Source organism: Artemia franciscana, chromosome 13 (genome assembly GCF_032884065.1).
Source record: "Artemia franciscana chromosome 13, ASM3288406v1, whole genome shotgun sequence".
Classification (NCBI taxonomy): Eukaryota; Metazoa; Arthropoda; class Branchiopoda; order Anostraca; family Artemiidae; genus Artemia; species Artemia franciscana.
Window position 1 is genome coordinate 3,448,494 of NC_088875.1, and position 16,351 is coordinate 3,464,844.

Below are 16,351 nucleotides of genomic sequence, written 5' to 3' on the forward strand. Positions count from 1 at the left end.
GCACAATTGCTTTTGAAAGTGAGTTTTAATCATCTCTGGCATAGACACTCCAGAAGTTGACCCTTGATCTATCTATTGTTGGCCTAAAGGTTTGAACACTTTTTCATGGTAACATCTTGTAAAAAGTGGTTCTGGAGGGTGAGAATATTTCTGAAAGACTGTTTTTCCAGGCTATGCTTTTCTTTTGTACAGTTTTGTCTGATCTCCTTTTGGTCATCTCTCGTTTTTTTCAGTTGGGTTTGTTCAATTGTGAGGGTTTTTCTTCATAGGTTAAGTTTCTCAGACCAGAAATAAATTTTTCAAGTTTTTAATTTTCAATTGCTGACATTCCTCTCAAATATATTTTTTTAAGGTCCTGAGGAGAAGCGTCAACAGCGCCAATTAGCCCTGCAGTCAAGTTCTATTTTCTCTCATCCTCGAGAACTTGCGTCTGGGAGCTCTTCTATAAAATATATCATAAAAGGAAAGCGAAACCGAGAGTTACAGCAAAAAGGTAATGACCTCAAGAAAGCAAAAAATGATGACTCTTTCAATTCAGTACAAAATCCTAGTGATGATGAAAGTGGTGAATCAAAGAATGGCTTAGCAAGTGGTAGCTGTAACGAATTTTTCGAACGCAATGACGTTACTAGTGAAAATACTCTTAGATCTTTGTGTCAGTATGATTCTAGTTCGAGTAGTTTAGGTTCAGATGAAGAAGTTTCAGGTACAAACGACGGCTCGTGCGTTGTGGAACGTTCACTACCTAATCCTTTCTCTGCTTCACCTAATCTGTGATCCCTTTTAGTGATTTCTGTCCTTCATTATTGTTCTACTTCTCCAACAGCGCTGCTGCATGGTTCACACTGTTGCAATATTCCAGCCAAAAATGTATATTCCTTTGTTTCTGTTCTTTTTGGAAAGAATGTACTGCATGTCATAACCGTCATGTGACGAAGTGCTTTTGACAGATTTGCGGAATCTTATATATATCAATTAAATATCTAACAGATTTAAATATATATGTCTCACAGCCTTCTTTTACTAAATTTGAGAAATGCATCGAATTTGGCCAGTCAAATATTTTGAATTATTTTAATTTAATAGAATGAGACATATCAAGAATGAAATGCAAATGTCCTACGGTGACGCAGTGAGATTGACCTCTTCTTTGTGATACGGAATATGGAGTTCGATCTTAGCTGCCGCAACCCACGGAGGCTGGAATTTGTTTTCGGTGATGGTATTGTGCGAAAGCATCTTCATAATAATCCAATAGTAATAATTGTAAACAAAGCAAGAAGAAGAAGCAGATTTTTCTTAAAGTTTATCAATAATCCTCGATGAGCCCTTTGGTGGCACAGTGGGATTGGCCTCTTCTTTTTAAAACGGGATGCGGAGTTCGATCTCATCTGCCCCAATCCGCAGGGCCTGGAATTTCATTCTAGTGATGAGACTACGCGAAAACATCTCCGTAACAATCCAAGCAAGAAGAAAAAGTGTGAATAAGGCGTTACGGTTTTTTATTAATTAAGGTTTCCTTTTTTCTATCCAGACTATTTAGTGAATCGAACTCCCTATTCAAGCTCTAGTTATATATAATTGGTGTCCCTGGTGGCTGACCATATAAAACTTTTATATTTTCTGCAATGTAAGCTACCTAACGTCAGTGCTAGCCCGATTATTAGATTAATGACCAATTAGAACCAACGATAATTACTTAACGCCAAATTTAATTGGCAAGCTGAAATAAGCGTCTCACTCCATGGGGTTTTTCCCTGGATTTAGGGATTTGAGTGTTGAGCTTGGGATTATGAGAAAAGTATATATATATATATATATATATATATATATATATATATATATATATATATATATATATATATATATATATATATATATATATATATATATATATATATATATATCCTCAAAAAGTATGTAATTATTATTTTGTATTTTCAGTTGTCATTTCTTTTTTTTATCAGACCTCGCTAGTTTTGCAAGTCGTCAATCTTGAGACAAATCCTCAGTGATAGCCCTGATGTGGGACCTTTTTTTAAGAGTTTAACAATATTTGGATTATTAGCCACATACCAACTTGGAGCTCGGACTGTTTTCAACCTTGGTTCACGCAGCGGTTTTCTCCCGTAAGAACAGCCATTCCATCAAGTTTTCCATCACGTGTCATTGATTGTTTCTTGTAAGCGCATGCACTGAGACAATTCAACCACTCCCCCGATTTTTCACATTAAGACGTCCATATAGCACTATATTAAAATAAAATACACCACTTTAATGCAGTTATGGGCTTTCTGTTTCAATCTGTCGCCATTGTTAGGGGGTTTCAGGATATTTTCTAGGTTAATATGGGCCGTGGTTATTCCTTTACTAAATAAATAAATTTAAAATTAATTAATACTTTTTTTTCATATTGCGAGGATTAACGATCAACTTTATATTGTAATCGTTTTTTTTTTTTTTTTTTTTTTTTTTTTTTTTTTTTTTTTGGCTATTTTCTAGCTTTTACTTGTATTTAGATTTTGAAAATATTTTATTTTCTATTACAGTTAATAAATTTTTATGTTACGTTATTTTTAGTATGGTGCCTAAAGGACCTAAGTTCTGAAAGCAACTTATCTAACTCTTTTGTGGACTGGCTTTCCTTGCACTGCAGATTCTTTTCATTTAAGCACCGGACCCAGCAGAACAACTGATACTTTATAAGAAGAAATCACATGACCTATTTACTTTTGTACACTCCAAATAGGGACTTAAATTCACGGAAATATAGAGAGGGGGGGGGGGGTCAAAATATATTTTCCAAATCTAGAAGAAGGGGCAATTTTTTCTTTTTTTCAATGAAAATACCAAAGAAGGTATCTTTCAAAATCTAGTGGGGGAAGATTCGCCGCTCCTCCCAATTAACGTGTCTTACCGCCAGTATCGGCCTCTATGTATTGTCCTGGAAATTGATAGGGATTTTATAATAGATATTTTAGCTAAACAATGTGTAAATTAAATAATATAGTTGTTCATTTATTTTTTAACTACCGTTATTACTTTCTTTATTGCCAGGACCCTGTGGCTATTCTTGCAACCACAATCTAATGTGTAGTATTAAACACCTTGTCCAAATATTACAAACTTTATTTCATGTATTAAAGTACAAAAATAGCGATCAAAACAAAATCGAATCAGATACAAAAAATTTTCTAGTTCCTAATTGGCTCTTTTTGAGATTTTTAGCAATAATTACAGTTGCACACAGGTTAAACCGGAAGGAGGGATTTTACCGGGGAGTCATTACAAGAAAAATGGTCCCAGATTTTTGGGTTGAAGGAGGAAGATTCTTTTGACTAATCTGAGGGAAAACAGTTCTACTTTTGTGCCAAAAACATTTATGGATCAAGGGTATAGATCTGGCTAAAAATGAGAAATAGCAAATATAAGAAACGTACAGCAAAAATTAAATCAACAAGAAATAAAGAAGAATGATCAAGCCGAGAAGAAAGATCAAACTAAGAACTGTTTCCGTGTTGAAACGTCAAATCAAACAAGTCTTTGACGTAACCTAACTTTAACTTTTACCATAAAAACTTGCATAAGACTGAAAAAGCTGATTCACAAAGCTAATTGAATCCAAGCAGAGAAAAAAGAATGTCGGACATTCAACGGTTAATGTCGATATTAACCATATTTCAGACATTGTTTATGTATTTGAGTGTAGAGGATATTCTTAGAGTCTTAAATACCTAAAGGGTTCAGATCTAGCAAGAAACGTCGAAACACCACAGATCAGAAAAACCAAGCGAAGAGAGAAATAAGAAGTAAAAAGAGCGAAAAGACAATAACGAGAAGCAAAAAAGACCAGAAACTATATAATACAGATGTCTATGTGCCCTATCTTAAATAGTAAAAAAAAAGGGTCGGGTATCCAGGTGTCCTTAGTCTATGTATGATGACGTTAATGTGTGTTGGAAGCCTGAAAAACTGAAGATAGACTAGCACAAGCACCTACTTGGTTGGTACCATAAAGATATTTCAGTCGGACGTCTGTATTACATACTTTTTCTCTGTGACCAAAACTTAACGTATTTAGAAGAACAATAATATCTGTCAAGAGGCAGATATAGATTATCAAATATATACTAAGATAAATGAAAATTGGGCATTTCAGAAGCCATTTGGACCAAGTTCACTTCTTACAATTTGTATTTGGGCTACCTACTGAAGGCATTTAAGGTCTCTGTGCAATGCAATATAACCAGATATCTACTACTACCAATAAGTCACTGCAACACCGAGTCACCTGAGGCCCACACAGATGGGCATGCTCCTCTTACACCCCAACGTACTCAAAGCTTCACTCTCTACTTCCTCCCATGTAATTCCACTTAATCGTAAATTCTTCCTTATGAGCCATTTCTACCCTATTCAGGAATGTTCTGTTTTTCGATTATACCCAGATACATGGCCATAAAGAATAAACTTTTGCAATCTGCCATCGTTCATCCGCAGAAAGTGCCCTAGCCATCTCAACCTTTCTTTCATTATAGTCCGAGAAAGTGGGACTGAACCACATTTTCAATACAGGTTTCGTTTGACATACGGTCAAAATATTACAGGCATCTAATTAGGTTATTATCACTTTAAATGAAGGTAACTTGACTTTGTTTACTAAAAATCAAGAAAGAACTGCCAAAAATCAAGATACGAGAGGAGAGAGGGGATGTATTTTTCGAACTCTAGGGTGGAGTTTTTTTCAATGGAAAGACCTAAAACGAAATTTCTCAAAATCAGGTTAAGGGCAGAAATCTAGGGGGTTGTAAATTTGTACAAAGGTTGTACAACGCGGCTAGTTGTAAAGTACTCACACTAGAAATTCCAGAAAGTTTAAATTTTTATGTAAACAATATTGTAGCTAATTTTAATTGTCCAAAAAAAAGATTTTCCTAATTGAAGTACCACAAAATCCCCAATCCCCCCTTTAAATTAAACTGACAGTTGAATTCATCATTATTTACCAGTTACTGGAAGATAACATGGGGTTCGCTTGAGAAGGCAATTACCATCGATAATAATTAATTAATCATTACAATTTGTGTTACAAAACACCAGATAATAGTTTTTTTTTGTCAAATCTTTGCATTTTAAGTGCATAAGGAAGTTATAAGCACCAAGATAATAAATTATTAATTGTAATTAATTTTTTTTGTCAAATATTTGCATTTTAAGTGCATAAGGACTTAAGTGTTAATACCTATTTGCTTTTTATAAGCATATAAAGGGTAGAATTTGAAGTTATAAGCACCAAGATAATAAATTATTAATTGTAATTAATAATAATTGGTTTCTGAGTCATGGCTTTCTTTGTTTCTGAGTACAGGACTCTCACGGCGTCAATAGAGTTATTAAATAATAAAAAAAAGTTTTTTTAACAGAAAGTAAGGAGCGATATTAAAGCTTAAAACGAACATAAATTATTCCGTATATGAGAGGGCCAGTCCACTCCTTAACGCCCCCCTCTTTATGCTAAAGTTTTTTATTGTTTTAAAAAGTAAGTTGTAAGAAAGAGTCAAAGTTTAGCGTAAAGTGCGGGACATTGAGGAGGGTACAGTCCCCTTCATATACGGAATAATTTCTATTCGTTTTAAGTTTTAAAGTCGCTCCTTCCTCTTTGTAAAAAAAACTTGTTTTTTTATAATTAATTTCTGAACGTTTTTGAATTAATGCAGGTTTTTATTTTGGTTCACAGTACATGAATAATTAAAATGAAATTTGCGTATTAATTTTACTTTTTTGGCTAAATGGCTTTCTCAAAGTTTTGATAGGACGATTTTGATAAAAAGGGCTGGGGGAGACGGGGCCTAGTTGCCCTCCGATTTTTTGGTTACTTAAAAAGGCCACGAGAACTTTTAATTTTATTTACGAGCGTTTTTATTAGTAATAAATATACGTAACTTACAAATTAACATACGTAATGAACTTCTAAATTCGTATATTTTTATTACGAATATAAATGGATTGGCCCCCTCGTCAATACCTCGCTCTTTACACTAAAGTTCGAATTTTGTTCCAATTTTCTAAGAATAACCCCTGAATCACAAAGGCCGTTTAATTAAAATAAATAGCTCTTTTGAAATTACTAAAAATACTTAAGCGTAAAGAAAGAGGCATTGAGGAGCGGACAAACACCCTCATATACGTAATAATTTCTGTTCGCTTCATCTTTTAATGTTGCTCCTTACTTTCAGTTGAAAAAATTAGTTTCTTTTTATTTAATTTCTGAACGTTCCTGAATTAATGCAGGGATTGATTTTTGGCTCACCGTACATGAATAATTAAAAAGAAATTCGCACATTAGTTCTAATTTTTTTGGCTAAATGGCTTTCTCAAAGTTTCGATCGGTAGATTTTGAGAAAAAAGGGGCGGGGTAGGGGCCTAGTTGCCCTCGCTAATACCTCGCTCTGTACACTATAGTTTGAATTTTGTTCCAATTCTTTAAGTATGACTCCTGAATCACATAGGCCGCTTAATTAGAATAAATAGCTCTGTTGAAATTATTAAAAATACTTTAGCGTAAAGAGCGAGTTATTGAGGAAGGGACGAACCTCCTCATATACGTAATAATTTCTGTTCGTTTTAAGTTTTAATGTTGCTCTTTACTTTAAGTTATAAAAACTTGCTCTTTTATTTAATTACTCATTTTTTTTTAATAACACTGGAAAATCCAGTGCCCCCTTCATGGAAATTCTCTTCCCCACGATAAATTAATCGATGGGAAAATCCTCTCACGTAACCCCCTCCCCCTGACCCCCCACCATCAGAAAAAAAAACCTGCAAACGTCAGTATACTTCCCAATAACCAATACTATATGTAAACAATGGGATAAGTTCATAGCTTGCAGCCCTTCCCGTGGGGACTGTGGGGGATTAAGTCGTCCTCAAAGACATAGTGTCTTTTCGACTATGCTGAACAAAATTGCTATCACAAAATTTTTATCCAGTGATTTTGGGAAAAAACGAGCGAGGGAGGGGGCATAGTTGCCCTCCAATTTTTTTGTTCAATTAGCGGCAAAAGAACTTTTAATTTCTGTTAAAATGAGCCCTCTTGCGACATTCTAGGACAACTGGGTCGATGCGATCACCCCTGAAAAAAAAACACATCCGTGATCTTACTTCTGGAAAAAAAATACAAAATTCAACATTTTTGTAGATAGGAGCTTGAAACACAGCAGGGTTCACTGACACGCTGAATCTGACGGCGAAATTTTCATTGAGATTCAATGAAGTTTAGGGGCTGTTTTCTCCTTTTTTGGAAAATAAGGCCAATTCGTGCTGGCTCTTAACTTTTGATGGGCCAAACTAACTTTTGATGGGCCATTAACTAAACTTGATGAAACTTATATATTCAAAACCAGCATAAAATTTCGATTCTTCCGATGTATATGTTGGTATCAAAATTCCTTTTTTAGAGTTTCGGTTACTATTGAGCCTGGTTGCTCCTTACTTAAAATTCGAAGTTGAAATTTCTTGTGTGAGCAGGACAAACTTGATTGTATATACTTTTTAGAAAACATCATTAACTTAATTGACGTCTTGGGAGCCGCACAAAAGTACTAAAATTCTAGAGTAATTTAGTAAATTAAATTAAGTAAATTAAGCATATCAGCACATAAATGAAACAGTTCAGGGAAAAACCAAGCAGACTAGGTTGTTATAAAAAAACCTTATTTCTTGTTTTATATATATATATATATATATATATATATATATATATATGTATATAAACAACAACGAAAAGCAACGATTGAGTTCAAAACATAAAACAAGCATTATCGTACATAAGTGATCAGTCTTTTGAGAATTATAGAAAACGTATTAAGTCATAAGATTTTGGGAAGAGGGTAATATTCAAAAAGCTTGATCTCCCCTTACCACGGATGCTCCACAGCAGGGTTTGTTTACCAGAAACCCTGGTTAAATGAATAAAATAATGATACACTGTTCCGACTGTTAACGTATATTTTCTAGAAGCTGGCTAAACTTATTCTTAGGATCCTCCCCCTCCCCGCAATACGATGAAACTCAGGTAGTGATTATCAGCACTAACACTAGTTTTTAAAAGCAAAAACAATTCTTCGTTTTGACAGTTTAAGAAATGGAAAACCTTCAACCTCTTCAAAAACTATTTTAAGGACGCCCCTCTCCATACGAGAAAACTATGGCAGTGATTGTCAACATATCTATGCAGCAGTTAAGAAGAAAATAACGGTTTAACTAGTTTTTTAAAAGAAAAAGAGGGGAAAAAAATTCTAATTCTTCCTTTTGACTATTTTGAAAAGTTGAAAACCTTCAACCTCTTCAAACGAAAGCCTAAAATAGTCACTTAAATTTTTCACAAATTTCATCATTTCCATATCAAGACACATGAAATCGGGCAAAATGAGCTCATGACGTGCTCCGTCGTTCCGGAAGGATTCGACTTTCTCTAAAACCGATTCCCAATCGAGTCCTTCCAACTTGACTCCGTTTGATGTTAAGTAGTTGATCAGGTCTTTCTCAGCAACAGACTAGAATAGAAAAATCATACAGCAACTAGTAAGGCGGAGGTTTTGTGAAACCCGATGAGTTTTTATGGGTTATTTTGGAATTACGAATTCATTTTTTATTTGGAACTATAATAGGGATTATAAATCGTATTTGCTATTCTTATTTTCAGTGGAAGAAAACAGTTAAGGTTTGAAGGTTGAATAGTTAAAGTCTGCAATAATTTCATTTGTGTTTATTTTTTTTCTATATTGTGTTTTTTTTTTATTGATTTTATTTTTACCCCCTCTTTGTGAATTGCTAAGATGAATTAAAATGAGTGATATCCGAACGATCAATTTTTCCAGCGTTTTTTTTTTTTTTTTTTTTTTTTTTTCAGTGTAACTTGTTGTCACAGTGAGTAGTGTTTGTTAATAAAATGTTTTGAATTAAAACCTGAATTTAATGAAAGGGAATGAAAAACTCTAGAATGAATATGCGTGAATATAAGCGAAGACAAATGCTTCCATGTTATGAAGAGACCTAGTTGGGCGTTTTACAGCAACTAGTAAGGTGGAGGTTTTGTGAAACCCGATGAGTTTTTATAGGTTATTTTGGGATTACGAATTTATTTGTTATTTGGAGCTATAATAGGGATTATAAATCCTATTTGCTATTCTTATTTTCAGTGGAAGAAAACAGTTAAAGTTTGAAGGTTGAATAGTTAAAGTTTGCAATAATTTCATTTGTGTTTATTTTTATTATATCCGAACGATCAATTTTTCCAGCGGTTTTTTTTTGTGACTTGTTGTCACAGTGAGTAGTGTTTAAGTTAATAAAAATTTGAATTAAAAAGTGAATTTAATGAAAGGGAAATGAAAACTCTAGAACGAATATTTGCGTGAATATAGGCGAAAAGAAAAGATTCCTTGTTATGAATAGACCTAGTGGGGCTTTTTTCTCTGATAAATCAAGGTTTCTAAAGATGAAAAGCTTTTAATGATGTCATGTTCGGATAAGTTACCCCCCCCCCCCCGTGCAAAGTACTGGGCATTCAATGAGCTCTGCTGGCTCATTTTTGTTTATACCTTGGATGGCATAATAATTGGAGCATGCTTCAGCCTTGTCCATTTACAAAGGTGTGTCTCTCTTTTCTATTCTCTCTTGCTATCCTCCCTCCCCCCTCTCTCTCCCTCACTTTCTAAAATGTATCAAAGAGAATTAGACTTTCGACTATTTTCCCGGCATAAGATTGAGAGAAAAACGAGGACATATAAGGAATCCCCTCCCAAGATCGCCTCCCAAGTATGTGTGTTTGTAATCCCCATCATTCTACTCAATCTCATAAGATTCAGGAGCGCCAGTTCGAGGAAATAAGCGAGGGAACATGAATTTTTAAAATCCAGAGAGAATTTTGTTGTTTTTGCAATAATTTTCAATTGGGTTCTGAAATAAGGTTCATAATTTGTTCGCGCGGTACAATTAACTCCGTTAAATATTCACTTATTTAATTAAATAGTCACTTATATTGTGAGCAACTCACAATAAAATGCTATTTAGAATAGAGGCGGTAATCTGCAAGCAGTTTCTGTTTTACAAAAAAAAATTTACAAGACAGCTATTGTTTGCTGTTAGATGGTATGTGTGTTTGTAATCCCCATCATTCTACTCAATCTTATCAGATTCAGGAGCGCCAGTTCGAGGAAATATAGCGAGGAAATATGAATTTTTAAAAATCCAGAGAGAATTTTATTGATTTTGTGATAATTACCAATGAAAATGTAAAAAAAACATTATCTTCAAAAGATTAGGGAGGGGGGAATCTAGAGAGCGATTCCTCCTGCCCCTCCCCTTAATTGAAACCCCTGATTTGGTTATTTGAAAGTTAAAGCTTGGCCATAAATTTCCTGGAACTAGGTTCATAATTTGTTAAAATTAATTTTGGTAAAATTAATTCCATTCAATATTCACTTTTGAGCTAAGAACAGTGCTTCACTTTTATAAACTTCACTGTAGAAAAACTTCACTGTAAACTTCACTGTAGAAAAACTTCACTGTAAACTTCACTGTAGAAAAACTTCACTTTATAAACTTCACTGTAGAAAAAGCACATCACAATAATAAACTGCAATAATCCCCACCATAGGAGTAATATGCTGTGCAGAATCGAGGCGGTAACCTGCAAGCAGGTTTACTTAAATTGAGGTACTTTGATAGTGGCACTCATTTGAAGATTGTGCAATTTGTGATGCATTTTAAGACTATAATCCACTTGAAGCTCTCACAATTCCACTTCACATGTGCAACTTTCATTCAGACATAATAAGGAGTCGTTAATCCATCGTTAATAACGTTAATCTCCGAAGGATTAACAAGAAAATACTAAGCTTTGAATTATTCTAATCACGAACTGTAAGTGAAAGTCTTTTAGTAATTCTTTTAAATTAATGTGGTATTCACTCAAATTTTTTTTCCTTATCAATTTTAGAGAGTATGACTCTCATTTTTTCTTATCAATTTTAGAGAGTGTGACTCTTTTTTTTCTTATCAATTTTAGAGAGTGTATCAATTTTAGACGAGAGAAGTGACTGAACATTCTTGTAGTTAAATCGTGTTTAAAAATCTTAATTTTTTTAATAAAACTTAATAATAATTAGAACAATATCAGTATTAACTTTATTTTTTCCTTTTAATGTGAGGTTGATTGCAGACAAGAGCGTATCCAGGATTTTTTTCGAAGGGGATTATTTTTCGGGGGGTGGGGGTACAGAACTCTAAAAAAGCATCAAAATTTGGTTATATGTATTTTTACTACGTTTTTACGAGTCGGTCAGAACCTCAGGGGGCTTCAAACCTTGAGCCCCCCCCTGAATAAGTTCTTGATTACAGATATTTCTTTGCATCAGGCAAGAAAGAACATGAATTCATTACTCTATTCATTATCTTTTAATTCCAAGCAGTGTTTGCCTTTCTTTTTGAAAAAATATTTGCTTATAACTTTTGTTTTAGTGATAACTTTTATCAAGAAATGATAACAGTATTGTTAGATAGGAATAGCATAGATAGGATAGGATACAAAGAAATATAGCATATCCTTAGATAGGATGCAAAGAAATATACATAGATTCATATTTCCTTTATTTTATTTTAATAAAAAAAAATCCCATTTCTATCAATTTTTTCGTTTCTTTTCGAGATCCCCCTTCTCTATTTCAAAGAACTGCACATGGCTCGTGAGCCATAATGTGGCCATGTTTGTATACAAAGTAGTTTCGAGTTCTGAAGAGCTGGTCAAACATAAAAAAAGGATAAAGATCCTCCTGAGCGATTGCTGGCGCATAGGCCGTCTAATCAACGTTTGAGTTGCTGAATATTTTTTACAGAAACAAGAATCAATCTTATCGCTCATCCCTGCTGCTGGGGGGGGGGGTTAAACCCTGGGCACCAGTCAGGGGATGAATCACATGTGCTACACAAAGTATAGCTGGTCAAAGCCTGTAATAAAAATTATCTTATCCAAACAAGGATGTTACAATTCCAATGAAAACGTGGATGAATCAATCTACAAGGATAGAGACAAAACATTGTAAGAAGCAGTGCAGCCCCAAAAAAAGTGTAATTCAGTGCAGTCCCTAACAAAATATGCTGTTTTGTTACACGATTTTTAAGGCTCGAGTGGGAGAAAAAAGAAGTAGATTGTGTCTGTATTCAGAAAGTTTTGACACAAGTAAGGGCAATAGAAAAAACAACATGATATTTAGATTCTGCTCTCTCCCTCGAAAATGAAGAAAAGATATTTTTTTTTTCTTTCACCTGTTCACCCTATCTGTTAAAACAGACGAAGAAAGGTTTATTCCTTCCTTCCGTTCTTCGCCCTGCCTTAAATGAAGAAAGAGAGGTATCTTCCTTTTTCCTCTTTCACCACACTCCCTTAAAAAGGAGGAAAAGAGGTTTATTCCTTCTTTCCGTTCTTCGCCCTGCCTTAAATGAAGAAAGAGAGGTATCTTCCTTTTTCCTCTTTCACCACACTCCCTTAAAAGGGAGGAAAAGAGGTTTATTCCTTCTTTCCGTTCTTCGCCCTGCCTTAAATGAAGAAAGTGAGGCATATTTTTTTTCTCCTTCACCTCACTCCCGTAACATCACCGAAGAGAGGTGTATTCCTTCCTTCGTTTCATCTCTCTCTCTTAAAAAAAAGGAAGAGAAGAATTTTCCTTCCTTCCGTTCACCCTCGCCCTTAAAACGGGCGAAGAGAGGCTCATTCCTTCCTTCCGTTCATCGCTCTGCCGTAAATGAAGAAATGGAGGTATCTTTCTTTTTTGTCTTTCACATGACTCCCTTAAAAGGGAGGTTACTTCCTGTTTCTATTTCACCTCATTCCCTCAAAAGGGGGAAAGAAAGGTTTATTCCTTCTTTCCCTTTATCTCGCTCTCACAAAACTGAGGAAGAGGTTTATTCATTCTTTCCGTTCATCGCTCTGCCTCAAATGAAGAAAGAGAGGTATCTTCCTTTTTCTCTTTCACATGACTCCCTTAAAAGGGAGGTTACTTCCTGTTTCTATTTCACCTCATTCCCTCAAAAGGGGGAAAGAAAGGTTTATTCCTTCTTTCCCTTTATCTCGCTCTCTCTGAAAAAACGAGAGGAAAAGTGGTACATGTACCTTCCTTTTTTTCTTGGCAGCAATTTTCAAAGACACGTAAAATTAGCTTAAAGGAGCATTAATTGTAATATTCATGTTAAAACCAAAGAAAAAACAAAACACTAAGAATAAGAAAAATAAATAATGAAAAAAAAAAATTAGAAAATCAGAAGAAGAAGAAGAAGAAAGTGACCCAGCTCAAACAAACCTTTTGTGGATGGGAAGCAGGAATGCCAATAGATCCCCTTACAGCCTTTGCAGCAAAAGCTCGCTCAAGTTCTTTTTCTTTATTCTCATCTTTTTCGAGCTGGAATTAAAAAAAAATCCTTAAAAATTCAAATATATATATATATATATATATATATATATATATATATATATATATATATATATATATATATATATATATATATATATATTGAACCAATAATCGTTTATTCTGAGTTAAAATATCCAAGCATAAAAATACAAAACACCACGCTGTTTTTCCATGAGTGTTTTTAGACACAAAATTGTTTCACTAGTGTTTCCAGTAAAGCAGGAGGGGGGGAGGTTTGACAAGCGGGTATATTATTGGTCGGGTTCCACTCAAAGAGAGGTGTCAGATGGCATTCAAACAGCGAAAGTAATGGCATACACCAGATTATTTTTTCATGACTGTTTTACAGTGTGTCCAGAATAGTAGCAGGGGGGGGGGGTATACTATAGCCTGGGTACCATTCATTGAGAGACATCAAATGGTCTTCATGAACATTTAACCAGATTGTTTGTCTCTAAGTAGAAATCTAGCCCAGGCCTTTATGTCTCTATTTATCCTAAAAATCAATACATTATTTTTTTAAAGCTTATTTAATTAACCAATTCCCATAGTATGTTACAAACATTGGAGGTAGGGACTACATTCTATTATTATTTGTATTATGTTCTTAATAAGAGTAAGTTTTATGTATTATATGTCTACACACGTTTTTGGAAGAAGCGCGAAAAGAAAGAATGGTACTCAGGTACAAGTTATTTTTGGTACAACACTGAGTGCATCAGGAATACGACGTTTTCAATTACCATTGAATTACATGCCTTAGTTTTGATTAGTTTGCCAATTAGCTACCATAGAACTTACCATAAGATCACTTGTCATAGAATTTACTGGAAATATCTATAAGTAAAAAAAGTCTGGTCTGACATCGCATCCAATAGGGGAACGCAGATGCACTAAACTTAAAGGTAAATTAATAGATATAACTATCTCCCCTAGATATTGAACTTTTTTTTGCATTTCCATTGAAAAAGTGGAAAAAAAATTCCTTCTAGATTAAAGAAAAATAATTCCTCCTTATTAAAATAAAAAAATGTATTTTTCAGAATCTTGATTTTAGATTACCGAAAAAGAACCTTGTCCCCTCCCCCACAATATTTTCGTAATTAAATTCCGGGAGGACAGATCCCTTTATTTAATTAAATATAAAAAAAAACATTTTTTTTTCACTGAAAGTACGGAACAACATTAAAACTTAAAACGAACAAAAATTATTACGTATATGATGGGTGTTGTCCCCTACTCAACGCCTCGCTCTTCACGCTAAAGTTTTTTAGTAGTTTCAAAAGCTTCTTCTTGTTCTAATGAAGTAGTTTCAAAATCTTCTTTTTGTTCTAATGAAGCGATCCTTCGACTTTCCCCAGGGGCTCTGCGGGGTTATGTTATCTCTAAAGGCATAGTAATTAAGCCTTTTAACTATGCCGAACAAAATGGCCATCTCAAAATTTTGATCTAGTACCCTAGTACCCTCCAATCTTTTGTAACTTAAAAAGACACCAGAACTTTTAATTTTCGTTATAATGGGCCATCTCTCGGTATTTTAGGACCACTGGATCGATACAATCATCCCTGAGAAAAAATGAATAAAATAAAAGCAAAATAAACACGCATCTGTGATCTTTCTTCTTAAAAAAAAAAACACAAATTCCACATTTTTGCAGATGGGAACTTAATGCAATAGGTTTCTCTGATATACAGAATCTGATGGTATGATTTCGTTATTCCTTGACTATTAGGGGTGTTTCCCCCTTTTTCAAAAATCAGGCTAATTTCCTCAGGCTCGCAGTCTATGATAAGTGACACTAAACTTAACGAATCTTATACATTTGGAATCAGGATAATGAGCCAGTTCTTTTGGTGTATCTATTGATATTAAAATTCCGTCTTTTAGAGTTTCGGCTACTATTAAACTGTGTCGCTCCTTACTTACAGTTCGTTCACGAACTGTTTGATAAGATTGTTTCGCAGTTTTCAGGAGGAAACCTAAGATTATTTTGCCATTTAATGCTCTTGCGCGAGATTAATTTGTTTGACATAGATGGTGGTATTCGGGAATTCCCTTATTTAGAAATAACATATACAAAATCCAACATTGCCTCCCTTCCCCCTACCTATATTTTGGAAAATTTCCTTTTTGCGTAATTTTACTTTAACAAGTCGAAAAAACACCCCCCCCCCTCCCTAGGTTTTGAAAATAAATTGTATATTAGTCTTCTTGTTGATCACCGGACTTCTAATCATGGATATATTATAATCGTAATGTATTAGTTTTACGATTAAAAACAATCATTTCAGTCTTATTTTCATTAAACGATACACGCATATCCTCAAATGACGTCACGAGGGCTAAAAATTTTTCTTTCAATATTGCAAAAAAAAAAACATTTTGAATAAAACAACTTCTTCCTAAACTGATTTAGCCAATAGTCGAAAAACCGAACTTCTTCAAGCGGGTAGAAAAGAGGTAAAAAAAAACATTAATGGAAGTAGGAGGTCAAGTGGGAGTAGGAGAGAAGGGATAGAGGGTGAGCCTATGAAGTGGGTTAGAGAGGGAACGTGCATAACTGTGGTGGCAGCAGGTGTCTTGTTGATCCGATAATTCGTCAGCAGTATTAGTATTCATTCTATTTTATTTTCTATTCATTCTATTTACTAAAAATCTAAAAAAAAAAGAGTTGAGTAAATTCGGCGACTATTTGCAGAAATTAAAAGTTTAATGGCAATCACTGTTCTTTTTCGAAAGTAACGTCAGTTTTCGCTCTTATAAGTTACCTAGACTCCTTGTCATGGATGCAAAAAGTAGGTATTTTAAACATTTCTGTTTTCGGAAATTACCGTTTAGCGATTTTTCTTCTATGCCAGCAAAAGCAGATAGCTCAAAACCAGTT

At 34.2% G+C, this 16,351-nt stretch overlaps 2 protein-coding genes across 2 annotated transcripts in view; one reads left to right on the plus strand and one right to left on the minus strand.

The window, feature by feature from the left end:
- LOC136034398 (coiled-coil domain-containing protein 130 homolog) overlaps positions 1 to 1,014 on the plus strand; it is a 43,036-nt gene extending 42,022 nt beyond the window's left edge. Inside the window, exon 7 of the mRNA XM_065715551.1 lies at positions 353 to 1,014. Coding sequence (XP_065571623.1) covers positions 353 to 777 — 425 coding nt within the window. The 3' untranslated portion in view covers positions 778 to 1,014. The remainder of the gene's footprint in view (positions 1 to 352) is intronic.
- A 1,420-nt stretch (positions 1,015 to 2,434) lies between these two features.
- The window catches only part of LOC136034396 (inactive peptidyl-prolyl cis-trans isomerase FKBP6-like), a 66,827-nt gene continuing 52,910 nt past the window's right edge, over positions 2,435 to 16,351 (minus strand). The window contains exons 9-10 of the mRNA XM_065715545.1: positions 13,356 to 13,454; positions 2,435 to 8,555 (exon numbers count right to left, since the gene is read on the minus strand). Of these exons, the coding sequence (XP_065571617.1) occupies positions 8,298 to 8,555; positions 13,356 to 13,454 (357 nt within the window). The 3' untranslated portion in view covers positions 2,435 to 8,297. The remainder of the gene's footprint in view (positions 8,556 to 13,355; positions 13,455 to 16,351) is intronic.